The following is a 25,298-nucleotide window of genomic DNA, read 5'->3' on the forward strand; positions in this document are numbered from 1 at the left end:
ATAAGAATGTCGCCCCCTCACCAAGAAATTCCGTCCTCTTAAACTTAGCGTTCAGGATGTCCGGGCTGTCCCGCCAGGTTGTCCCTCCAGGCTGTCCATAGGGGTCCTCCCCCCTTTTTTTTGGGTTCTATATGAAGCTTACGGGGTTAGAAAGCCCAAGCAAAAGGTGAAATCTGTTACAATTCTTACTGCCAAAATCTGTAATAGTTTTGGCTGTAAAGTGTAAATGATTTGCCACGTGCATTGTTAGTTGGCAGTATTTGACGAAGGAAACATCAGATAACACGGGTTACAATCAGCTTTGCACCTTACCGTAATGTCATATAAGAAACAAAGTAATAAAAATAAAAATAATAATTGTGATTCATTTATATAATGCGATTGTAAAGTAATCTTGTCTTGTGATTAAAATTTTTTTGTCTGTTTGTATGGAGCGAATGATATGCTCAGATTTATTAAAAGTCTCAGATTTAGTAAGAAAAGAGAAAATTAAAATATTTGTTTGAAAAGGTTATATAAATTATCTTGTATTATAAAACACAGTACACAAAACACTCTCCAATGTATGTGTATTTGTGTGTATGGAATTAATATTCATCATTCATTCTCTCAGTCATTTTCTTTATGTATTGATTAAAAATTCATAATGAAAATGCAGGGATTTGGTTTCCCTGTGGTGGGTTAGATGATAAAAAAAAACAAGACCAACAGTGTAACCAAATGATGACATAGACCGGATACCTTTTTTGTAATATATGTACCTTATTTGGGTACCTTCGTCTTATTTCCAATGTCCGAGCTCAGCACTGTCGTCATTTCTCTTCACAGAAGTAAGGGAAAAAAAAACTATATTCTTGTTAATAAGAAACCTTGAAAATACCTTGTTCAACTCTTCCACTCCTCCTTCCCATCTTATTCTTTTTAACTTTTTTTAACTTTCTTTTTTTTTCTTACTCTAATTTCTCTTCTTTATCCCCAAAGTCTTTGTAAAAAGTAAACAGGCAAATCAAATCAAATCAACCAATATCACACTTTGCAGTCAAATACAAACAAAAAATATGCTCAACCAAATCAAAACCCTTTTCCAAAAGAAGAAGCAGACAAAAGGTAAGCCCTACAATTCTATCAGTATTATCATTATATACTGTTCATATCAGTAACAAATGAAATATACCTTTTTCTTTTGCTTTGTTTTCTAATCTAATGATCAACATTATAAAGACAATCAGGAGAAATCAGCTGATGTAGCAGTCCGATTAGTCGAAGAAGAAAAACAACGCAAGACACAGATGCCTTACTATCCAGGCCTAGAACGATATGAGATCTTGGAAAAGGTCGGAGAGTAAGTTGTACAGCCAACTATTCCAACCTAGATTCACTACTAACCTTCTTTTTCGTTACCAACATAATTATTATCATTAGTGGAGCTTTTTCGAATGTCTACAAGGCATTAGATACGGCAACTGATAAAAAGGTAGCCATAAAAGTTGTTCGAAAGCATGAGCTTACAGCATCCGAGGTAAGATTTTCATTTGTTACTATTTCTTTAAATATATATGTTATGTTTGTATGTACACAACTAATCCTATTTTGTGGGTCTGTGTATATAGAATGGCAAGAACCACCTTCATCCTAACATGAAAAAGAAGACAAAAGCAACCGAGGTATAATTAAAGCTAATATATATATATATATATAAAGAAAGAAAGAAGAATTATGCTTGGAGACTGATAAATATAGTAAAATAGCGTGCAAATATCTTGAAAGAAGTTCAAATCATGCGCAACATCAAGCACGAAAATATCGTTCAATTGACCCAGTTCTCTGAATCAGACGACTACTACTTTCTGGTCCTTGAACTCTGTGAAGGAGGCGAACTGTTTCACCAGATTGTCAAACTTACTTACTTTAGCGAAGACCTTGCCCGCCATGTTATCGTCCAAGTGGCACAAGGTATTCGCTATTTACACGAAGAGTGCGGTGTAGTTCATCGGTAAGTGTCCACAAAGTGTGTGTGTGTGTGTGTGTCTACTTTTGTATATCTCAACTTAACAACCAATACTCAATACTCTTGTTTTCTAGTGATATCAAACCTGAAAATATTCTTTTCGATCCTATCCCGATTGTACCCTCAACAAGCCCTGTAAATACATTTGACGATGAAGACAAAGAAGACGAGGGATTGTTTGTACCTGGTGTAGGTGGTGGCGGAATAGGCCGAGTCAAGATCGCCGACTTTGGCTTATCCAAGGTTATCTGGGACAACTCTACTCTAACACCATGCGGTACAGTAGGCTACACAGCCCCGGAGATAGTAAGAGATCAAAAATACTCTAAATCTGTGGATATGTGGGCTATTGGATGTGTACTCTATACCATTCTCTGTGGATTCCCTCCCTTTTACGACGAGTCGATCCGCGCACTAACAGAAAAGGTCGCACGAGGCCAGTTCACTTTCCTCAGTCCCTGGTGGGACCCAATCTCTGACTCGGCCAAGGATCTGATTCGCAACTTACTATGTGTGGATCCCAATGAACGATACACAATCGAAGAATTCTTTGAACATCCTTGGGTAACCAATAGTCCTTTCCCCCCGAAGAAACCCCTCAGTGCTCACCCACTACCAACAAAAGCACGTACCGAAAAGGTTGTTGATGCACGAACCCAGGCTATGTACAATGCAGCTCAAAAAGCACAGCGTCAGAACAGGGCGATTTACGAGACTCCTGAAAATACTCTCTCAGCCACACAGCCAACTCAAGAAAAGTCCACCCGTAGAAAGGATCTTTTCTCGCCTGGCGTGGCATCTATAAAGGAAATTCTTGATATTACTTATGCTGTTCAGCGTATGGGAGAAGAAAAGTCTCGAAAGGTTCCTGGCAATCGTAAACAAGTGGATGATGAAGCTGGATTCATCGGTGGTTACGATTCTATATCTGAAGAAGAAGATGGAGAAGGAGAAGGAGAAGGAGAAGAAAACACGTCTCAAGGTGATCACAATCAAAAAGAAGAATCCCAGGGTACAAGAATGGCAATTGCTGAACAGCTAGCACATCAGAGTCGTGGTCTTGCCCCAGCAGCTTATAAGCAACAACCAATTGTGAACAGTGAAGTGCCTGTGATATCAACTCCAATGTCAAGAAGACGTCGTAATGTGTTTCAGCTGGATCTCAACAAAGCTACTCTACTGAAAAACCGTCGTATTCACGAACATGAGCCATCTACTGTTGGTGCCTAAGACATAAAGGACGTGCATGTGTATATTCCCCCTTGTCCACTATATTATTATATATTTTTTACGGTCGTATTTACTTCATCGTCTTATCCAATTGTACATTAATTCAAACTTCTGCATATTGAAACAGGTCTAAATTCATCTTTCTTTCTTTTTTACTTACAATCAATAAAGCAACCTCCATTCTTGTAAATCTCATGTGTCGACCAATATAAATAATAAGAAAAGATGTTGTATATTTTATTTTATTTTATTTTATTTATTTACTGTTATCCCAGTAAGTAAATATACATTTAGAGCCATATATTTGAGGTCATACTCTATGTTTAGTGAAGTGAAAAAAAAACGGAGACTGTATAGAAACAAAGAAAAGAAAGAAGAAAAACAGAAGAAAAGGTTGGTATTCTTTATACTTGTGCGGTACGCTTGGGAAGACCCTGTTCATTTAACAGTGAATCTTTTTCGGACAGAACGCGGGGTCCATCATGAGTTTTTGTGTGCAAAAGGCGGCTGACACTGCCAACGGGGTGGACAGGGATGACTTCTTCAAATGAAGTGTGTGCAGCAGGCAGATAGTTTTCACCAAGAGCAGCACCACCAAGAACACCATATGTATCTTTAAAGTAATAATCAGAGTCAGTGCCTGGGAAGTAGTGGGCAATCAACTGGATGATTTCACGCATGTTCTGCTTGGGAGCATAGATGACAGCATTTGGTCCGGCATCGTAGGTATAAGCAGCCTTGATCTTGCCATCAGGAGAGCTACGGTTGTACTCGTGGATAAGACGCATAATTCCGCGAGAGGTGTCGTTGAGGTAGAAAATAGGGGGGAAGGTATCCAAGCAGACGGCGTGGAATTGGTTGGAGTCTCTCATGGTGAGTTCACCAAATGATTCAAAATCCTTGGCAAGAATGGCCTTCTTCATAGCCTCCATACGGCCTGGGACAACCTTGAGACGCTCGGCCATCAAAGGACTGGTCTGGATTGTGTTTTGCATACCCTCTGTAGAAGAAGTGCCCTTCTTGGCATCCGACACAACACACACCAATGCCTCAAGCTCAGGCCAGTGGGTTTCGGGAGCAACCTGGACAGCCTTGGAGTCCGAACCATCGGCTTCCTTACCCATTTCCCAGGCGACAAAGCCACCAAATAGTGAACGACAGGCAGATCCGGAACCCTGGCGAGCAATGCGCGACAATTCGGACATATCGGAGGGCAAGTCAAACAGCTTTGCGAGAGTGAAAACCAAAGCAGCCAAACCAGAGGCAGATGATGCCAAACCAGCAGCAGTGGGGAAGTTGTTTTCTGAGCAGACGTGTACGGGGTAAGTTGACAACAGCTCAATTGGCTGGCCAGCAGCAGCGGCCTTATCTTCTACGGCCTTGCGGATAGCGCGTGTTTCACGGAAACAGTTGTGCATGCGCTTGTTCTTAGTGATGTCTTCCTCCTTGCCATTCAACCAGAGACGATCTCCGGAATACTCCTTTGCAGCCGAGATTGTAGTCTTGCTGTGAAGGATGTCTTGGGAAAGAGTGACTGATAGAGAGTCATTGGTGGGGAGGATGAGCTGGGTGTCGCGCTTGCCCCAATATTTGATGACCTGAACATTGACATTTAGTGACTTGTCATGTTTATCATGTGTTTTGTTTTTTGTTTTTTACTTACGGCAATATTGACAGGGGCGGTGCAGGTTACGGTCTTCATGGTGTTGATGATGATGATGAGAGAGAAAGAGAGAGAGCTAGTATGTTGCTATTATTATTATTATTATTTGATTTTTGAGCTTAAATACAAAATTAATGGCAAGTACAAAGAAACGTTTTTGTATTTTTCAAGACCGATAGAAACTTGCACAACCATTTTTTTAAGTTGGATGTGCAAAAGGAACCGTATATGATCGTGTTCCTTCTTACATGCAAAGTACATTTCGACCTATATCTAGTATTATAGCATGACTACATTCCTGTTAGGCATAACATTGGATCTGGTCCCTATCAAGGTTCAATTAGATATGGGTACTTTATCCAACCTTAAATAATCTATATAAATATTAACCAGAAATTGGTTTTTTTTTTTAAAAAAAAAAATGCAAAATAAAAGAAGAAGCTTGTTCAAATTATTTAGTTTAATTCATTACAATTCAAATTTGAAAGATATTTTTTTTAGGTGTATAATTGTATCCTTAATACATTTTTTTAACACATGTGAAATGTAGTTCATGGTGAATACAAGAAGTACAAGTCAGGTGATATTTGCGCACAGCTTCTCAGTATCGGATATCTGACACTTTGAGCGACCTTTACATTCTTTATTGGGTATAATTAAAACAACGAATTATTGAGAACAAGAAACTGTAGAGCGGCGGCTACTATTTTATAAATATATAGGAAAGCAGGAGGAAATGATAAATCCTTAGAGTTGAAAAGGAGTGTATTTTGCTATGACAACATATAAGGTTTATACAGCTTCTCCTTTGTACTAATCTTGATTACAAATTTGTCAGAACCAAACAGTTCTTACGCCTTATTTCATTATTTTGAGACGCCACATTTCAGAGCAAAAATAAGTACTAAGAAAAAATAAGGCTCTTGCACATACTGTAGATAAAAAGCTTCGAGTAAGAGTCTTGCTTACAATTTATAGTTTACAAGGAGTATAGATACTAAGCTACTCTAGCCTTATTCTTAGTATCAATATACCCCCAAAACAAAACAAGATCTACAAGTTCTATTTTTGTAAAAATAAATCAATTGTAATACCTTTTCATTATCTCCAGTAAAGATATTCTAGCCCTATAATTGGCATTAAAAGAAGATCATAAAGTTATAAACGTATTGTTTGTTTGAACACTTTCGATTAGTCAAAACGAAGGACATGACTTATTAAACCTTGGCTGGTACTCATCATACTACCAACAAAGGTCATATTACCCCTCTCCTTTTTAGTGTGTACTTTCTAATATTGAATATCAGAAACAAAGAAATAAAGAAAGAAAAGATATTTTACCCTTTACCAAACCTCTTGTTCTCAAATGGGTTACACGAATACAAAAATATCCAGCCGAGAATTTCACTTACAATTGTATCCTTTTAACCCTCTGAAAAAAAAACCTAAGATCTAGTTCGTTAAATAAATAGATCAATATGTACAACAATATAATACTCCTATAATATCACCACTCTTTTCCAAAAGTGTAGCGTTATATATTGCTGAAAATCAAGCAAATATCAGTGATTATCCAGATACTTAATGTTACAGAAAGAAGGTGAGAGCTAGTTATTGAAACTAATTGGAACTATTAAGGCCAACTTATAAAATATTTCTATACTTCATTTTTAAAAAAAAAAATCAATAAAGTCTGTGGGCCCTATCTCGAAACTTCAAAGCTTATTTTATCAGGTACAGGTCACGTGTATTGAGACAGTTTTGCAGGACTGGCTATCAGACTGCTTCCAGGGTTCACTTGCTTGTCAACCCATTTGTCATTGTTATTGTTGATTTCCACTCGCAATGCTTGGTTCATTTAGACTCTTGAAGAGATCATTTAGGACGAATGTGAACTTTAATAGTGATTTCCAAAAGCCCATTCGGTTAATGCACACTCCGGCCCGAGTACGATTTGCACCAAGTCCAACAGGATACCTACATTTAGGTGGTCTACGCACTGCTCTTTTCAATTATCTACTTGCAAAAAAGACAGGTGGACAATTCATCCTACGAATTGAAGACACTGACCGGGTCAGTAGATTGTTATTTTGTTCTTGTACTATCTGTATTGCACTCAGACACTGACTTTAGAACAATATACTTGTCTATCTTCGTAGACACGTTTTGTGCCTGGAGCAACTGAAAAATTAATGGACGCATTATCATGGGCCGGGATTCATCCGGACGAAGGCAATTAAATAATAATAATAATAAAATAACCAACTTATTGACTGACGGACTAACTAACAATTATGCATATCTAGGTCCACATCACGGAGGACCTCATGAGCCTTATTACCAAGTAAGCCAATGATTTTAATCTTCGATTCAATAAACCAACTCAAATATTATGTAGTCCAAACGCACAAAGATTTATCAGGACTATGCAGAGGAATTAGTAAAGGTAACAGGATCATAAAACTGCAAGTATTAAGGTTGCTAATCCAGGAGTGAATAGCAAGGACATGCCTATCGTTGCTTTTGTACACAGGAACGACTGCTTCGAGTACGTGAATCTAGTCAGAAGACTGGTCGATTGGTAGCCTATGACAAGCATTGTTCATACTACACCGAAGACGAGATCAAAGAAAATATGGAAAAGGAGTTGCCATTTACCATTAGACTTAATGTAAGCCTGAACTGTTAAGATTCGCCTCGAAAGATATTTAGAAAACTAAAGGATTGACATAGACACCTGAAGGATCAACCAATGTCAAAGACACTGTGTATGGAAATATCACATTCAACAACAAGACATTGGATGATACTATTCTAATCAAGAGCGATGGATTCCCTACCTACCATCTTGCTAATGTGGTGGACGATCATCTGATGGGTATCACACATGTCTTGAGAGGCGAGGTAAATTGGAGAGAGATTTGAATAACTATACTTGAGCTAATTAACAAAGTCAATACAAGGAATGGATGCCATCTACTCCAAAGCATGTCATCCTTTACAAAGCTCTTGGATGGACTCCTCCTCAATTTGTTCACCTTCCTCTCTTGATGAACGCAGACAAAACAAAGTTGTCAAAAAGATCTGGTGATGTTCATGTCGAACAATATATTGAAAAGGGCTACCTGCCTGAAGCTTTAAACAACTTTGTTGCACTGTTGGGTTGGAATCCCAATAGTGAAGAAGAAGTGTTTTCACCTGAAGAGCTCATTGAAAAAGTACGTGCATAGTTCATTTTATTATATTATAGTATTATTATATTTATATCTGATTTTTTTTTCTTTTAGTTTGACTTGAAACAACTAAATAAATCAAATGCTGTCGTGGATATTGGAAAACTTGATTGGATGAACAAACAACATCTCTTACGCCGTGCACAAACACCTGAAGGGCTTGAGAGCCTAGTCGATTTACTGCAGCCTATGATAAAAACCTCCTTTGAGACAAAGTAAAAAGCACTGCCATGTTTTATATTATTGCTTTTAACCAACATTTATTTACCTAAAAAAATCAAGACTTCAAGAAGAAAACGCCTCGTCTAGACTTGAGCGCACTTATCTATCCGCTGTCGTAAATACAATCAAGGCAAGTAAATGTGTGCTTTTGCAGATCATGATACAAAACTCACATCCGTGTTTAGGACAGAATCCGTAATATCCGCGATATTCCTCAGCTGTGCGGCTACTATTTCGTAGAACCTGATTACGACTCTGATGATGCAAAGGCACTCTACAAAAAGCTCAATAAGCAAGCAGTAGGTAAGTGTGATTTTTGTTAAAAACAACACAAAAAAAAATAAGGGTATACTTTAGAGAATTAACACTTTTTTTTATGTATATTATCTATTGAATTTTAGATCTCGCCTTAGCATCTACTACACAAGAGACATTAGGCTCACTGGAATCCTTTGATGCCGTGTCTATCAAGCAGTGGATCCATGAATTGGCAGAATTAAATAACATTAAACAAAACCACCTCATGATGGCCATGCGTTATGCAGTTACTGGTACTCGAGTAGGCGCAGGTGTAGCAGAAACTATGGAAGTACTTGGGCGACCCGTTTGTCTCAATAGACTGGCACATGCTGTCAAACAGTAAGATCACACAATCTGGCACGTAAGAAAAAAAAACAGTAGACTCTATATTGTGTATTTTCCCCTCTATTCATTTCATTAGACTTGTATTTTACCCAGTGAATAAATACATTTTTTTATATATCTACACTTTACAGCCCAAATAGTTTATAGACCACGTCAACACACGAATATTTATATAAACGAGACTGTCCATCACTTATAACTTAACACAATCGATATTTGTATAAAAAAATATTGAACATCTCATTCACTTATAAACGTTATAAAAGGTGTACTGTTTGTTCGTTAAAGTGTTTTTTTTGTAATGCCGAAGTTTTATTCCAAATGCCCATAATGAGATAACTTATTTCTCCTACAAAATATCACAGTAACAAATTAATATGTATTACAACTTTAAAAAAATATTATAGATGTTGATCAACTTACGGGAATCTCAACTTCACCGGCATCAATGGCATCACACAAGTCCTTGGGGCTCTGGCCATCGACGGTGCAACCAACGGAGTTGGCGGTACCAAGGATCTCCTTGACGGTACCCTTGAGCTCACGAGCGAGGGACTTGAAGCGCATGGTGCGGGCAACATCGATAATGGCCTCGAGGGAGACGTTACCGCTGTGCTTGATGTTCTTCTCCTTCTTGCGATCTCTGGGGGGCTCGTTCAAAGCCTTGATGACAAGGGAAGAGGCGGAGGGAACAACGGAGACCTGAGCCTGACGGTTTTGGATGGTCAACTGAACGGTGACACGGAGACCCTTCCATTCCTTGGTGCCCTTGGCGATGTCTTCACCGACCTTCTTGGGGGAAAGACCGAGAGGACCGATCTTGGGGGCAAGAGCGGAGGAAGCACCAACCTCACCACCTAATCAAAGTTGTGTTAATGAACCATTCATTATCTTTCTTTCTCTTTCTGGTTTTCTTACCAGTGGCGCGAAGGTAGATAATCTTAACCTCAGAAGGATCGAATTTGGGAGGCATCTGTAGGTATGAGCATTGGTTTAGTATATGCAATTAATGGATCTTGAGGTGATATTATCCAATCCATCTAGATGGATGGCTGTTTTTTGTTACCTTTTGGGTTTAGAGAAAAGGGAGGGTCTGGTAGATTCCCTTGCTACTGGTTTTGGCAGGCGGATTACTCGCTCTGTGGGTCTGGATGGATAGGTGGTTTCCACAAGTATATTTAAACACCGCTGTCCGGTTTGTTGGAAGCCGAACATAGTAAATGTCCGGTTATCTTTTTATTCCCATCTCTCTTTTTTAGTGGTATCAAATACTAGTATTAGTTCATTAAAATATAAGTACAAAATACGATTTTTTATTGCTCTCTCTCTCTCTGTCTCTCTAAATAATGCTCTTTTATATAGCCTAGGAACTATACTGATCCTTAGACCAGTATTACACTACTCTATACTCAATACGTTTTATAACCAGGCTGTTATTTTGCTTTTTGTTTTTGGAAATAGAATATATATATATATATTTGAAACCGTAAGTCCTGTATTTGTACCAAACCTATAAATAATACACAGTAATAGCTTAAATAAATACATGTATTGCTTAAGAAGAGTTTTTATCAAAATAGTGATTTGATTTGCTTGATATTAATTTCAAAATCCAAACTTGACAATGCTTTGTGTGAGCACTGATTCTCTTTGAGCTACTTTTTCAGTTACTTACACGAGCAATAAATAGGCGGTAGTTGAACAATCAATACTTTGCATAATTCAGGGCGCCCAGGTCAATCAATAATGTATTTCATGTTAGATAATAATAATAATAATACCTAAGCCATTTTTAATAATAAACAATAAAAGTATAGATGAATACACAATGATACTTGGTCCTAAATGTTTCTCAGTACTTAAGCATAATTAAGTAAATGTATACATATACATACAACGTGCAATTCACATATTTGGTATCGAGTTTTGAGGTTTTCACGTTTAGGTTTGTGTTTAACCAGTAACGGTTATAATTCATTAAACGACATCAATGTTGTGCCAAAGAATCGTTTTTTTTAAAGCAACTCCTCCCTGGGAGTGGTGATAATATTAAAGACTAGAGGCTCTAGAAATATTAAGAAAGATTCATATTGTCCTGCTCGAACAAACAAATATTAATCATTCTGGGTGAGAATAATATACTATAAAGTTACGATAAAGTATTGTACTGAAGCTAAAATCTAGGCGATTACGAAACCTTGTTAATTATGATATATACATTAAGTTACTATTTGTATTGAAACCCGCGCTCTCGAAATAAACAATGATTTCACCAGGACATATTAATCTTTCAAGCCATTTAAAGAATATAGATAAAAAAACTTTATACAAAGTCACTAAAGAAATGTGAATGATTCTTACTAATTCATTATTTTTGAGAATACTGAACATTACAAAAACCATTGCATTAACATTTAATAGTAATCTTGAGTATTAGACAAATCGCTTTGCTTTACTTAAAGTAATAAACCCTAAAAGAAAATTGCTGTAAAAGAATTTATTCTGTCATTTTTGAAGGGGTATAAAAAGTTATGCGCTCTGGGTTGAAATTTTATGTACTTACACACTTTCGACATCTGGATTTCTTTTTATGTTAAAATTAATCAGCCAAAGTTGTATCATTATTTTATTCATATTCCAGACCTCATCTAACCCATGAGCCCAAATGTATATCACTCAAACACAATAATAAGGAAATTATTACCACAGTATACGAGACAGCCTTTAAAAAAGAGTATTATCTGCAGCAGCAGTAGTAGTAGTAGTAATAGTATTAATAAATCAGGCTCGTCTATTTTTTTTTTCTTTTTAAAAATATGCGTTTTCAAATAATGCCCGGGCTATAGGTGCTCTAATATAGACCTGAATCTAATTTCATCAATAATATATTCGACGTCATGTCTTAGTCTGCTCGGGTTGAGAACTTTAAGGAATGGAGAAAGGTCTAAACGTCACCTCTACGCCATATCCTAATTCATCTTTAAAGTTTCTATTAATTTACATCGCATACTTGTCCTTATATAAGGTCTGATAGCATACCGCTCATATTTCTTTTGACTCTTTTCCTACTAAGTTACGATCATGGTCCTCCACAAGCACGTCAAATCCAAGATTCTTCCAAAGAATCGACAACATACTGACGCATCAAAAGAAAACCAGTCGTTACACTCTCTTGCTTACAGCTCGCGCTATGCAACCACCGATGTCCCAAAGACAGAGATTCCACAAAAGCCTGCTGGATCAACTACTGCCTATCAGCTTATTCACGACGAACTTGATCTTGATGGCACACCTGCTATGAATTGCGCTAGTTTTGGTAATAGTTGAATATAACAATATGTTTAGGCCGGCTATTAAACTCTTTTATAGTCCACACCTGGATGGAACCCGAGGCAGACAAGCTTATGATGGAAAACATATCAAAGAACATGTCCGACCAAGACGAGTATCCTGCTACAATGCGAATACATGGACGCTGTATATCTATGATCGGAAATATGTGGAATGCCGAAAATGCAATTGGTACTGCCACCACAGGCTCTTCTGAAGCCATCATGCTTGGTGGGCTAGCTCTCAAGAAAAGATGGCAAGCCCGTCAAAAGAAAGCCGGGAAGGACACGTATCATCCGAATATTATCATGGGAAATAATGCTCAAGTTGCACTGGAGAAATTTGCACGCTTCTTTGATGTCGAAGCACGTCTTATTCCTGTTTCTGATGAAAGCCATTATGCTCTGGATATCAAAAAGGCTGTTGAAGCATGTGATGAAAACACGATTGGAATCTTTGTTATTCTTGGCTCAACTTACACTGGCCATTTTGAGGATGTTAAGGGTCTTTCAGATCTTTTGGATGCCTATCAAGAAAAAACAGGAATTGATATACCAATCCATGTGGATGCTGCTAGGTAAGCAATATGTCAAATTTAACTAGGAGTCTATTTTCTTTTTGCTGTCTAGTGTAACTTATTGGATTTATTTTGCAGTGGTGGATTTGTGGCACCTTTTGCCTTTCCTAATCTCGTCTGGGACTTTAAGATTCCACGAGTATCATCTATTAACACTTCTGGGCACAAGTACGGTTTATGCTATGCTGGCATAGGTTGGATTCTGTGGAAGTCAGAGGAATATTTGCCCAAAGAACTCATTTTTGAGTTACACTATCTTGGTGGCACAGAATATTCGTACACCATCAACTTTTCTCGTCCAGCATGTTTTATGGTATGTTGATTTATCTTACTGAAATATAAAAAGACTGAGCCATTATTATACTTTGTAGATTGGACAATACTACAACTTTTTGCGTCTTGGAGTCGAAGGCTTTACAAACGTTGCTAATAACGATTTGATAAATGCACGTGAATTTGCGAAAGGATTGGAAGATTCGGGCTATTTTGACGTTGTGTCAGATCTCCATCGTCCCAAAGGTGTCTTTGGCTGGAAGGAAAAGTCGGGGATTTCAAAGGCAAAAGAAGTCGTTAGTAAGGCAGGAGTCATTGATTACAACCCTCATTTGCCTGTCGTGTCATTTAAGCTCACTGACGAGTACAAGAAAAACTGTCCGCATGTAAAGCAAGGTGCCATAAGCACATTGATCCGTACCAAAGGCTGGATTGTCCCCAATTATCCTCTACCTCCAGATGCCGACTCGATTGAGATCTTACGTGTTGTCGTGCGTGAATCTTTGTCAAAAGATATGTTAACTCTTTTGTTGGAAGATATAGTAGAGGCAACCAAGAGATTGGCCAATGTTGAAAATGCAGTCGAGTCCTTCTATCTCACATCAAATATTCACGTTGGTATCGGAAAGGATGCTGAAATTCCGTCGAATAACAATACTTATTCACGCCCTTGTTAAATAAATTTGTACATATCGAAAATTAATAATAAAAAGAACATTACTTGGCTATATTTAATACTTTTATAAATCTCTCTTTGCTTTCCTTACATACGCTTTTTTTACTAGCACCTACAGTACCGTATCTTCACTAATTATTCCCACTGATAAATATATTTCCACATAAAAATATTCTTAGAATACTTGAAGAAGTAGTCCTTTATCCTAACAGCGAGGAAAGAAAGCCGTAGAATGACATATTCAACCTCAACAATAGGACCTCTTGACCTTTTTTTTCACTTCTTCTTTGACATATTCAGTGAGATTAGCCTGGTAAATTTATATGAAAATAAATTTCAAGTTTGTGAATTATTCAAAGTTGGCGAATAATTAGTGAAAATATAGTAGTTTATCCATTTATTTTATTTAACTTTTCTTTACAAACCAGTTTAATTTTATACCTATTTTACGTTGTAAACATTTGTGAGGCCAATATTAAGATATTTGTCATCAATAGAGCCAATCAAGTTTTACATATGCTTACACACATCTGCATGTGTATATTTATATACATCACATTGAATTACTCCAAAACATTTGTGCACCACTCCATTTTTTCCTTTCTTTTTGTTATATTTTATTTCACTCGATGCCGGCTACAAAATCTCCTACAGTGTGCGGTATCACTATCTACCCGATCAAATCATGTGGTGGTATAAGTTTAAAGACATGTAAAGTTGGGCCTCTTGGACTAGAAAATGACAGGCGGTTCATGTTTGTTGAAGATTCGATAAAGAGATTCATTACTCAAAGGTAAAACATAAAATGATAGGATACATTATATAAACATTTATCCTTTTTGATAACTATCTTTTTCGTTCTGACTACTTTATCTGACAGAGTATATCCCTCACTCGCATTTATACACCCATTAATCGATGAGGCTCGCAACCTGCTGACACTGACAACTGAAGGTCAAGATTCTCTTGAACTCCCACTACATCCGGATACGAAGAATCTAAAGCTTTACTCAGTTCAGCTGTGGAAAGATGATCTTATGGCTTATGATGTGGGTGAGGCCGCATCAGAATGGATAACAACCTTTCTTAGGCGTCATGCAGATCATGACCAAGTCGATAAAGATTTAAGCGAACGAAATGTTCCGGGGATTATGCGAATGGTCGTACTTGATCCTTCGAATGGCCAGTACGAACGCCCTGCTCATCCACAATTACCTGGTGTCCAATCGCCATTTACTGATCAATCTCCTGTGTCAATGGGATTTGAGTCCAGCAGAGAAGATATGAACAGAAACCTGTTACGACGTGGTGTCAGTAATGGACAAACCATTCCGATGTCTCGTTTTAGAGACAACATTTCCATCAAAGACACAATTTCATGGGAAGAAGATGAATGGCTGGTCGCAAAGTAAGAAAATACAATTTATTGAAAATGCAGGAATTATGTATGAGAAATATGTATTAACAGACTAATAGGGTTGGAGATGTGACATACTATATAATTGAACCACTTGCTCGTTGTCCATGTAATAGAAACCATCAGTGTGTGCATAGATTTTTAGTATCTGATGTGTATTCATAGTGACTTGTATTGATCAAGAAACCGCAAAAAAGGATAAGTGGAAGGATTCAAGCGTACTTGAACATCTGAAGAAGACACGCCAATTTGAAAACACTCCTGGAAATGGCTACTTTTGTGTGCATACAGCTCCTTTAACAGCAGGAACTGTCAGTATAGGCGATGGGGTAAAAGTGCTTGAACGCATTCCTGTTGAGTACAGAAAGAAAATTTTACAAAGCGAATAAGCTAAAGAAGTGACCTTCAAGGCACACTTTTCTTTTTGTTAAAAGTTACAATTAGTTGGTAAAAGTTCAGTATTAAATGTATACATAAAAACTATTCTACCCTCTCTCGATCATTGTAAAAATAAAGAAATTTGATTACTCTTCATTTAATTAAGTGTGCTGACCATAAAAAATTAATGCCATCAAAAAACATAAGTAGTTCTAAGGAAGTAAGTGTCCCTCTAATTAAAAGAAAAGTAGTATCTATGTGTACCTAGTGAATTTATACCAAGTTCGGACTGAACGTTTTACTAAGGTTAGTATTTCTAATGTGCAAATTTAAATTTGAAAGCCGTGAACGGATTTTGCTCGTTTCCATTTGCCTGACATTAACAAATGAACAAAGTAAGTCACGTTCATCGTCTCTCCATCAGTCAAGTCTGATCTTCAGCATTTCTTTTTTTTTCGCGTATCTTTATCTTTCAAATCAGTAATGGCAGAAGAACGACCCGTTGTATTTTTTGATATATCTATCGGAGATGTCCCCGTGGGTCGGATGAAGATGGAATTATTCTCGGATATTGTCCCAAAAACTGCAGAAAACTTTAGGTAGGTTAATCTAATCCGATCGAGACCTAATGTGTATGTTTTGAAGTAGTCATTAACTTTTGATTGAATTCATTTTAAATTAATAGACAGTTGTGCACAGGAGAATTCAAGTAACTTCAAATACAACGAAAAACGGAAATACTGGGAGTGGGATATACTGATAAAGTCTTTAATTAATTTTTAGGCGTAATGGCGTTCCCCAGGGTTTTAAAAACTGTCTTTTCCACAGGTAAAATAACCACCAACAGTATTCTATCTACCTAGAAACTAGTCTAATTAAAATTTACTAGAGTAATTAAGGATTTTATGGTTCAAGGCGGTGATTTCTTAAAAGGTGACGGTACAGGTTCCATGAGCATCTATGGTGAAAGATTCCATGACGAGAACTTTACTGTGAAACACGATCAGTCAGGATTATTGTCTATGGTAGGGCTAGATAACGTATTTTAAGAGGCTTGATTAGCGAAATTAACAAATCTCTACGTATACTAGGCAAACTCTGGTCCAAACACCAACGGATGCCAGGTAAGACCAGCTGTGTAAATCATGATTAAACGTGAAACTTACTTTAGCTGGTAATAGTTTTTCATCACCTGTGAAAAGTGCGAGTTTTTGGATGGAAAGCATGTTGTGTTTGGCCGTCTAGTGGATGGTTTACTGACTCTCAGAAAGATTGGTATAAACCCTTTGAATTTCCAGTGAGAAGAACTGGATATACTGAAATCTTGTTTTTTTTTAGAAAATGTATCAACAGGCCCCAACAATCGCCCTAAGCTTCCTGTCAAAATCACTGGTAATGTTTACTTTATACATATTTTACTACTAAAGGGTATTTACATATTAACTTTTATATATTTATAGAATGTGGACAAATGTAAGTTTGTCTGGATAATACACCACAATGAAAACTTGTATTGCGAATTGGATTTAAGCGCCAGGGGTTTGTATACAGCATAATTGCAGCGGGAGTTCTTTTTAAAGCGAAAAGGAAGAAGATGGAAGTACTGGAACTCTGAAAACCACAATATAACACAGTAATAAAAACGGGACTTATTCAAGCATGAATTCGGCACACAAATGTGAAAATATAGAAACATTTGTTTTATTGGGATGGGTTGATCATATTTCAAAGTAACTATTGATCATTTATTGTTACACGCAGTCGAGCCATACTAATATCAAGTTTGAAGAAAACAGTAAGACAAGAACATTAAGCTTATTCTAGAACCAATGAAATAAATATCCAATTACATATAGTATACTATGGTAAAAAAGAGTGACGTTAATAAGAGATTTTTACAAACTTTCTCGGGGGTTTAAGGATTGTTGTAAGGTTTCACTTTAATTAAGCACTGCTTTCCCTCCTTTTGTATGTTTCAATTTCAATTTTTTACATTTCGCTGTTACTGTAGCTTAAAAGTAAATGCACGATTTCAATATCCCACCTTTCCCTCATTATATCTTTGTGATCAATGTAAAACACCTCGCCTTCCACTTTATACAATACAGAAAAATAATAAAACAACAACTCCCCCCAAGTTATTAAAGAAATGTAATGAATGATCAAATATGATCTTAGATATACTTGGTGATAACCAGGTTGGAATGTTTATGTTCTTTTTCTTCTCCCAGAATTTGGGAAACTTTATCTCATATGACAACCCTCTTTGGTATTCTCTTTTGGTCTCACAGCACTTGGACGTACCAAATCCATTGATAGAAAGATATGATGTTAAATTAATGAAACTAATCATATAATATATGGAGGGCATATAATTATTTATAGCAGACGATAAGAGAAAGAATAGAGAGTTTCCTTTTGAATTTGCCCTATGAATCATCATTAGGGTCTCTTATTTTTCGCAGTACATAATAACCGATATATTATATATATATATACTTTATATGAAATTTATTTCTTTTTATATATAAAAAGATAAGATAAGATAACAAGCTGGAATTAGTATATACATGTATATTATAGGTTTCTTAAGTAAGGATCATCTTCATGTTTTCATAGTACATAAGTATCGGATTTTCTCCACCGCGAGTCGTAGTACGCTCAATATCACCATAGCGCTCACAGAACTCACGGTGAATTAGTACTCTAACACCCTTATCGTTTCCTGCGCCAGTACCACGACAGACGCGGAGATACATGTCCCGAAGAAGCTCAAAGTTTGTGGGAAAGAAGATATCAAACCACCCGGGCTGAACCATGTAAGTAAAGCATGGCACCATGGTCGCTTTGTAGTGTGTCTGAGCTACTGGGGCATCAACACCATCTATAGAATCTGGCAAGCTAGAGAAATCGGACAATACAAGCTGGTGCTGAGGGAAATGAGTTTTGAGGGTTTCGAGCAGCATAAATAGCTTTATGGGAATGAATTCAGGTGCGGTAAGATTAGGTGCCAAAGGCATATTCTTTAAGAGGGCATTCCACAGTTTTCGAGAAAGCACTGGGCTACGGTATCCAACCTCCTTACGAGTGGCGAGATATCGGGATATTAAACTATCTTGACCCACAGGTTCATAGATCTCTGTGTACTCTCCATTGGCATCTGTGCTCACCAAGGCTTGACGAGGCTCAAGTGTGTTGATATCGTACCGGATAAGATCATGAGCAAAGTTGTCCTATAAAAAAGAGTAACATTCTGATTGGTCATCAAGCACATACACATTCATATAATAGACTTACGATGACCTCCATCCCAAGGAAGAAACAGTGTTCAGGAACATGGACATCCCAGTCAAAAATACTCTTATTGATCACAGTTACACATCGATTATGATCCTTAGCATCACGAACGTCCTGCCGTTCTGATTGACGTTCGGCCAGTTTTCCAGAGATTTCGATGATGTTTTATTCGGTGCGTTTGTACACCATTGGTTCATTCTGCTGAATATAGTCCAAGATGTTCAGCATGAGTGTGCCGTTACCTGCACGCATTTCATAGATAATAAGATCCTTGTGGGGGAAATGGTTAAGCTTGTATTCTGATACCAGATACTTTGCAATAGCAAAGCCATACCAAGGCTACATGTAAAGAATAGGAAGAGCATGAGAATCATTACTTTGGAGCATGTGTATTTATTATCTGAGCATACTTTAAAAAGCTCGGTAGGCGTATGCCACACTTGACGAGCTACTTCATCCACTTCGTCTACATCTCCTTCAATCTCTTTGTAAAGCTTGGCTAACTCGATCATGAACTCCAAATGATCCTGCATTCTATTAAAGTCAAAGTCTGTCTCTGGCGAGAAAATGACAGCTTGTTTCGAAAAGCGCTAATATTGGGCAGAAATCTTACAGGGACGACGTTTCTATCTAACCGGACTAATGAATTATGACTCCCTGTCTGGGGACTGATGTCTTTCTCTAACCCTTCAGGGCAGAATGGTGTGTCCTAAAAAAACACAAAATTTTCATTGTACGAATTAGTTTATTACCTTGTCCCTACACTTTGTGTTTATATGTCTCTCCCCAGGCACCTAAATCTCCTTTTAGGAAATACGATCTATTTTTGGTCAATTTAATAGTAAAATATTGTCTCATACGAAAAATAAATCGTGTATATTCAATCCGTAGCCCTGAATTTAGACTTAACAATAAAGAGATAATAATTAGTCACAAATACACTATATCAATAGCCAGCTATGCAGCAGATAATAAAGAGTTGTTGTCATTAAGCGTGACACAATCTCGCTTGATATTTTACTATTTATTGGCCTTCTTACACGTATCATGTATTTCTCTTTCTTTCACTTAATTATAGTCCCAGAGTTTGACAGCACCAACTGGTAATTAATCCCCATATACTCTTTCTTCAAAGCACGAAATAAAATGAGACGAACATTGTGTATCCTGGCCTGTATTAATTATTATAGTAATGATGAATTATTAGGGACCAGATATTATTATTTCATGTCTGCAAAAAGGTTATGATTTGTGGTCCGGTAGAATCAAAATGGAGACAAGTAATACCATCAAAAAGAGCAAAAGGATATTACCTAGCTATTGAATTTTTTATATGTTTAAGAATATAAAACTGGTATAATCTTTATTTGGTTTCTTAAATACTATACTATTAGCATCAGATCCAAGCAATGATGAAGTCTATGTTTGCAAAAGCATGGATATGAATGACATCCTGAGCATAGTATAGAAGTATACGAACCTTTTAGACGAAATGAATGTGTAAGGCTTTAGAAAATAGTGTGGAGCGAAGAAGTTGAAGTTAATGGAAGCCAACATAAAAAAAAGCGAGACAAATTCGACCGTAAAATCACAACTCGAGCTCTTTATATAGTAAAGGATAAATATATCGATAATATATAATATACTTAAGTACTTGTTGTTTCCGTAATTAATTTATTATTTAGACCATATTATAAAAGATGTTATCGAAACATTACCTCAGTACCAATGAACCATAAAAAACCTAAAAGAGAATGGACATGAGATAGTTGGCTATATAAGAAAGTCAACCGGCGAAAAAGACGATATCACACGAATTCGTCTATTAAATCAAATTAGTGTAAATCTCAGAGAAAGATCCCTTGTAACAAAAGTGTTTGCCAGTTTTTCCTGTGAATCAAATCAACCTTTGCTTGCTAGAGACTTAAAAAAGAATACTGGTGTATTGTCAGGAATTATTGCCGATGGAGACATGCAGGGTGAGAAAAAGGAGAGTTTTTATTTGTTATTATAATCGTGTTAAATTTCAGTTCATTTATTAGATTTGTTGGCATAAATTCCTACAAAAGAAAAAATATGTATTGTAGTAATTGACTTTACAGGATTAACTACAAATCCTGAAGACCTGGAACAATTCTTGAAGTAAATTTCTAAAAAAATAATAGTCTTAAACAAAGCTCATTACTAATAATTTGCATCAGGAACAGTCCGAATATAGTCAAGATAATTATCGACAAACTCCCATACACTAACACAATACATATTTATAATTCAGACGAGCTTTTAAACAGCCCAGACAAACTTCAAGAGTTTAAATGCAGAAGCAGTACCCTGTTTCAAAGATCATTAAAATAATTTTTCATTATATTGTTTACATCTATTACTACTAAAATCCCTGTAATTCAAATCCCTGTTGTGTAATGGTTGGTTTACACTGCATGAGTGTGTAGTGTACGCGTGCCTGGTGTGTAGCAGTTCCGGAGATTGTTAACTTGCCAGGTTCATTAGCAAGAAGGAACCAGTGTTTGGTTGTGGAGTATGTTCTTCACTCAATTGTGGAGTGTAGAGTACACTTATTAAATAAAGAATACCAATATTCTTAAACAGTATTTATACTTTCAACTACTCATAAAAGTAACTTCGTAGGATCTTCTTTATAGCATATCTCTGTGTCTATTCCCTCAATTGCACTCAGTAATTCCTTGGTCTTTTGCTCGTTGTATGGCTGATGGTAGAACATGCAGATGGCTTGTTCACGTGTGATCAGTACCATAACTTTAATGAAGTTATAGAAGAATTTAACAGCTGTGAAAAGTAAACTGCTATATAAGAGAATGAAGAAGAAAGTGGAAAAAAAGGTGGAAAGAAAAGTGAACAAGATAGTTTCTTTGTATTCTTTGGCCAAGACAGTGGACAAGATAATTCGAGTCTTTTGGTAGAGGCTGTAGGCCGACTACTTATTCATACTATGCGAGGCAACAGAGACTCTGGTTGACCCTTCCCTTCCCTTCCCTTCCCTTTTACTTTATAGAATTTAATAAAATTTAATTAAAAGTGACAATGAGTATATAATACACTTCGCGACAGCTTATTTTAAAAGTTTCGTATAAATAAAGAAATAATGATATCACAGCCAGGGCATCTGTCTCCTAAAATAATATGATCTGCACTTTGACCTACAGCCTCAATAAAAATTATTATTATAATTGGAATAAAGAAAAGTGTTTGAAGACCATCTTAATTATTTTTCTTTAATTTATGCGTATAACTGATCAGAATATGATAAGATATATAAACACGACTTTCTCTTTTCTTTTCCGTATTTGATCCATGGCTTCAATTATATGATAGTGAATTCATTTTAATGTAGCACAAACGTTTTATTTAGAATTGATTCTTACGTCTTCCCGCCATGGTTTGTAAATCCACAAAGGAAAGCTGCTTAAAGTTTTTTTAGAACACTTGCTATCAGCACAAGTACCATATGTGATTTATCCCTTGATCTTGAATTACCACAGCTTGACATTTGTGATTATACTATTTAAATAATATTTGGATCAAATTATCCTGATGTACAACCTATGTTTAATATTTCCATATTACTTTAGTTTCTCTGGTCATTTTCCAATACAAATACCCTTCCCATGAAGATAGTAATATATTCAAGCTGAAAGAACGATTACAAACTAGTATACTTTTCCACACTATACACTCTACTTTGTAAGCCTTGACTTGCATAAACCTTTAAGAGATTCTCTGTTCTTTATCCCTGAACCCACTTTGCATTAAATATATTGATCATTTGTTTTTGGTAATCAATAAAGTATGTTTTACTTTGTTTATTAGAAAGTCAAAAATTGAACACTCAAAGGTTCAATTTCATCTGAACCACATTCTCTTAACGGGAAGTGGCAGCAGCCTTGGGAGCGAAACCCTTAGCACCCTGCTTGGAGACCTTGGCGCCCTGAGCGGCAGAACCAGTGGTGGTCTTCTTGGTGGCAGCGGCAGCCTTCTTGGCCTCCTTGGACTTGGCAATGGCAGCCTGGCGGGCAGCAGCACGAGCATCGGGCTTCTGGTTACGCTTGGCGCGGATAGCATCCCAAGAAACACCAGCGACGGCACGCTCGTGCTTGACGGTACGGCGGGAACGCTTCTTGGCGATCTCCTCAGTGATACCCTTCTTGTTCAAGCGACGGTAGATGACAGTCCACTTGATCTTGCGGGGGTTGAGACGCTGGAGGAAGTAGGACTCGGACTTGCCGTTGATGAAACGGAAAGACTAAATAACAATAATGATAGCGATTGAAGAGTTGAGCGTTGTGTTTTAAATATCATTGGAATCACTAGTGTGTTCGTTTCTTTTTTTTTTTGGAAATCTGTTGTCGTTATTGTTGTTGTAGTAGTTATTGTTTATTCTATATATGTGGGAATTTTTTGAAGTGAATTTGTAACGTACTCTAAACGATAGAAATAAAAAATTAAAAATAAATTAATTAGTAAATGTAATTTCTAGAACATTTTTGTCACAAGTCGTATTGCCTCTCGGCTTGTATTGCACTCAATGTATTTACCTGCTGTCAATGCGAACGTAAGTCTTACCCTTGGAAGGGTAGATCTTGTGACCGGAGAAGGAGCAAATCTCGAGCCTGGTAAATTCATTCCATCACAAATGCAATCCCACAAAGCAATAAAAATGTAGTCAAGTCAAGTAAAATTGTTATGCAACGATATAATGTAAAATAGACGGAACAAAAATCAATGAGTTTGATGGATTGATGGATGGATGGATTATGCGCAAGTCTTCCTTACTTCATGGCGGCTGCTGAACCAAGTATGGGAAAGGAAGGATTTGTATAGTATGCCTCTTGACGATTACCAAGTATTGCCCTGCCACAGACCTCGTTTGCCAGCGCCTTGCGAGCCGGACGTCACAGAAGCACTAATTCATACTCCGATTTTTACTTTTGAACGTTATTTTTTGTGTGTAATGTCATTTTTTTATTGAAGAAGACACTCATGATAGACTTTATGGTTTCAATTATGGTTTTTATTCAAGAATTTAGATGATATTGCTATGTAATTCTAGAGCAAGGTCTCACCCAAGCAGCAGCGGGCAAGAGAGCACCCGACCTGGATAGTTTGGAAAGCCGACTCCTCGTCCAGGAGAACTGGGTTGACTTCAACAATGTCGGCAGATACCAAAAGACCGGTGTTGACCAAAGCTTCACAGATATAATGTCCTTCTCTAAAAGAAAGGCCACCACGTACCGGGGTACCCTATAGAAATATTCAATAAAGTGTAATTAAGTTTAGTGCATTATCCAAAAATAACAATAGTAATAAATAGACGTACAGTACTAGGAGCAACAGAGGGATCAAGAGCATCCACATCGAAAGAGAGGTGGATAGGTAAATTACGGTCGGGATTGACATAATCGAGGGCTTGCTCGACTATTTTTCCAATCCCAAGTTGATCAACATGGTGCATCGAAAAGGCCTTGATACCCAACTCCTTCAAGATCTTTTTTTCGCCGTCATCAACATCACGTAGGCCTATATACACAAGACGGTTGGCCTTTAAACACGGCTTGACCCAACTAAAGTCAGGATGTTCCTCGGCAATTCCGGCCAGGAAACTCAAAGGGCAGCCATGGATATTTCCAGAATCCGTTGTCCCCGGGGTATTGATGTCCTGAGTTACCAAAAAAAAAATCAGCGTTGTGTCAAAAACATTTGATTTAATATTAATTTTTTTTTTCAAGAGTGAAAAAAAAAACACTACTTACGGCGTGAGCATCTACCCACACCAGACAAGCATCGGGGTAGGCTGAAAAGACACCCGACACTGTTCCCAGGGCAATGGAGTGATCACCACCGAGGGTAAGGACAAATTTGCCTTGGAGGGCTCTTTCTCGGACTTGGTTGGAGATCATCTCGGTTACGGCCGAAACAAACTTGGGCTGCTTGAGGTTCAATACGGTAGGGTCCTGGGCTGGTTCCAACTCAACGATTTCTTGCTCGTTGTCTTGGAATTCAACCGTCCATCCCAACTCTTTAAGCTGGTTAGCCAAGCCAAAGTTCATCATGGCTGCAGGTGCAGTCTCTACTCCCTTGCGTGGTTGTCCGCCACTGAAGGGAGCTCCAACAATGGCGACGTGTTGTGAGGAGAGAAGCTTGAATTCTTCGGGCATAGTAAGCAATATGAAGGAAAAAGAGGGCAAAAAAAGTGAAAGACTTTTTGGGATCAAGAATGAAATGAAGCGTGGGAAAGAAATGTAGATTTCATTGCACTTGAGGTAACCTTGCTTTTAACACTTTTTTTTTCATAGATTTGAAGCGGTTATATTGT

The 25,298-nt window shown here is 37.2% G+C and overlaps 10 protein-coding genes across 10 annotated transcripts; 6 read left to right on the forward strand and 4 right to left on the reverse strand.

Moving 5' to 3' along the window:
- Window positions 1–1,289: 1,289 nt before the first annotated feature.
- Window positions 1,290–2,968, forward strand: CaMK7 (calcium/calmodulin-dependent protein kinase; the record flags this gene model as incomplete). Its single annotated transcript, XM_018439818.1, has 6 exons — window positions 1,290–1,342; window positions 1,423–1,519; window positions 1,611–1,664; window positions 1,749–1,993; window positions 2,083–2,673; window positions 2,779–2,968. Coding segments are annotated over 6 exons (1,230 nt in total), but the record flags the coding sequence as incomplete, so codon positions are not given.
- A 674-nt stretch (window positions 2,969–3,642) lies between these two features.
- Window positions 3,643–4,940, reverse strand: PHYBLDRAFT_115639 (hypothetical protein; the record flags this gene model as incomplete). Its single annotated transcript, XM_018428473.1, has 2 exons — window positions 3,643–4,836; window positions 4,902–4,940. 2 exons carry the CDS (start codon window positions 4,938–4,940, stop codon window positions 3,643–3,645), a joined length of 1,233 nt encoding a protein of 410 aa, XP_018288353.1.
- A 1,890-nt stretch (window positions 4,941–6,830) lies between these two features.
- Window positions 6,831–8,999, forward strand: PHYBLDRAFT_156019 (hypothetical protein; the record flags this gene model as incomplete). The annotated part of the gene is made up of 10 exons (XM_018433457.1): window positions 6,831–6,974; window positions 7,061–7,133; window positions 7,208–7,245; window positions 7,300–7,347; window positions 7,402–7,572; window positions 7,698–7,805; window positions 7,865–8,119; window positions 8,189–8,349; window positions 8,547–8,659; window positions 8,758–8,999. 10 exons carry the CDS (start codon window positions 6,831–6,833, stop codon window positions 8,997–8,999), a joined length of 1,353 nt encoding a protein of 450 aa, XP_018288354.1.
- A 220-nt stretch (window positions 9,000–9,219) lies between these two features.
- On the reverse strand, window positions 9,220–9,974 carry PHYBLDRAFT_159645 (hypothetical protein; the record flags this gene model as incomplete). Its single annotated transcript, XM_018434029.1, has 3 exons — window positions 9,220–9,350; window positions 9,425–9,858; window positions 9,920–9,974. The coding sequence occupies 3 exons, from the start codon at window positions 9,972–9,974 to the stop codon at window positions 9,342–9,344; spliced, it is 498 nt and encodes a 165-aa protein (XP_018288355.1). The 3' UTR covers window positions 9,220–9,341.
- A 2,094-nt stretch (window positions 9,975–12,068) lies between these two features.
- PHYBLDRAFT_177979 (hypothetical protein) lies at window positions 12,069–13,925 on the forward strand. Its single transcript, XM_018437935.1, has 4 exons — window positions 12,069–12,317; window positions 12,371–12,908; window positions 12,987–13,221; window positions 13,280–13,925. Exons 1-4 carry the CDS (start codon window positions 12,083–12,085, stop codon window positions 13,856–13,858), a joined length of 1,587 nt encoding a protein of 528 aa, XP_018288356.1. The 5' UTR covers window positions 12,069–12,082; the 3' UTR covers window positions 13,859–13,925.
- Window positions 13,926–14,486: 561 nt separating this feature from the next.
- PHYBLDRAFT_60220 (hypothetical protein) lies at window positions 14,487–15,663 on the forward strand (the record flags this gene model as incomplete). The annotated part of the gene is made up of 4 exons (XM_018440613.1): window positions 14,487–14,650; window positions 14,738–15,265; window positions 15,334–15,383; window positions 15,440–15,663. The coding sequence occupies 4 exons, from the start codon at window positions 14,487–14,489 to the stop codon at window positions 15,661–15,663; spliced, it is 966 nt and encodes a 321-aa protein (XP_018288357.1).
- A 419-nt stretch (window positions 15,664–16,082) lies between these two features.
- PHYBLDRAFT_126634 (hypothetical protein) lies at window positions 16,083–17,314 on the forward strand. Its single transcript, XM_018429115.1, has 8 exons — window positions 16,083–16,251; window positions 16,338–16,361; window positions 16,436–16,480; window positions 16,542–16,677; window positions 16,744–16,776; window positions 16,834–16,927; window positions 16,991–17,044; window positions 17,113–17,314. Exons 1-8 carry the CDS (start codon window positions 16,136–16,138, stop codon window positions 17,127–17,129), a joined length of 519 nt encoding a protein of 172 aa, XP_018288358.1. The 5' UTR covers window positions 16,083–16,135; the 3' UTR covers window positions 17,130–17,314.
- A 926-nt stretch (window positions 17,315–18,240) lies between these two features.
- PHYBLDRAFT_171703 (hypothetical protein) lies at window positions 18,241–19,998 on the reverse strand (the record flags this gene model as incomplete). Its single annotated transcript, XM_018436647.1, has 6 exons — window positions 18,241–18,885; window positions 18,950–19,071; window positions 19,192–19,288; window positions 19,327–19,539; window positions 19,563–19,658; window positions 19,990–19,998. The coding sequence occupies 6 exons, from the start codon at window positions 19,996–19,998 to the stop codon at window positions 18,241–18,243; spliced, it is 1,182 nt and encodes a 393-aa protein (XP_018288359.1).
- A 221-nt stretch (window positions 19,999–20,219) lies between these two features.
- Window positions 20,220–21,944, forward strand: PHYBLDRAFT_148864 (hypothetical protein; the record flags this gene model as incomplete). Its single annotated transcript, XM_018432171.1, has 9 exons — window positions 20,220–20,229; window positions 20,344–20,411; window positions 20,462–20,531; window positions 20,701–20,928; window positions 21,037–21,091; window positions 21,151–21,275; window positions 21,422–21,516; window positions 21,596–21,680; window positions 21,781–21,944. The coding sequence occupies 9 exons, from the start codon at window positions 20,220–20,222 to the stop codon at window positions 21,942–21,944; spliced, it is 900 nt and encodes a 299-aa protein (XP_018288360.1).
- Window positions 21,945–22,847: 903 nt separating this feature from the next.
- On the reverse strand, window positions 22,848–25,140 carry PHYBLDRAFT_171705 (hypothetical protein; the record flags this gene model as incomplete). The annotated part of the gene is made up of 7 exons (XM_018436648.1): window positions 22,848–23,228; window position 23,406; window positions 23,521–23,595; window positions 23,759–23,813; window positions 24,049–24,226; window positions 24,303–24,641; window positions 24,736–25,140. The coding sequence occupies 7 exons, from the start codon at window positions 25,138–25,140 to the stop codon at window positions 22,848–22,850; spliced, it is 1,434 nt and encodes a 477-aa protein (XP_018288361.1).
- Window positions 25,141–25,298: the final 158 nt, after the last annotated feature.

This window comes from Phycomyces blakesleeanus (genome assembly GCF_001638985.1).
Source record: "Phycomyces blakesleeanus NRRL 1555(-) unplaced genomic scaffold PHYBLscaffold_19, whole genome shotgun sequence".
Lineage (NCBI taxonomy): Eukaryota > Fungi > Mucoromycota > Mucoromycetes > Mucorales > Phycomycetaceae > Phycomyces > Phycomyces blakesleeanus.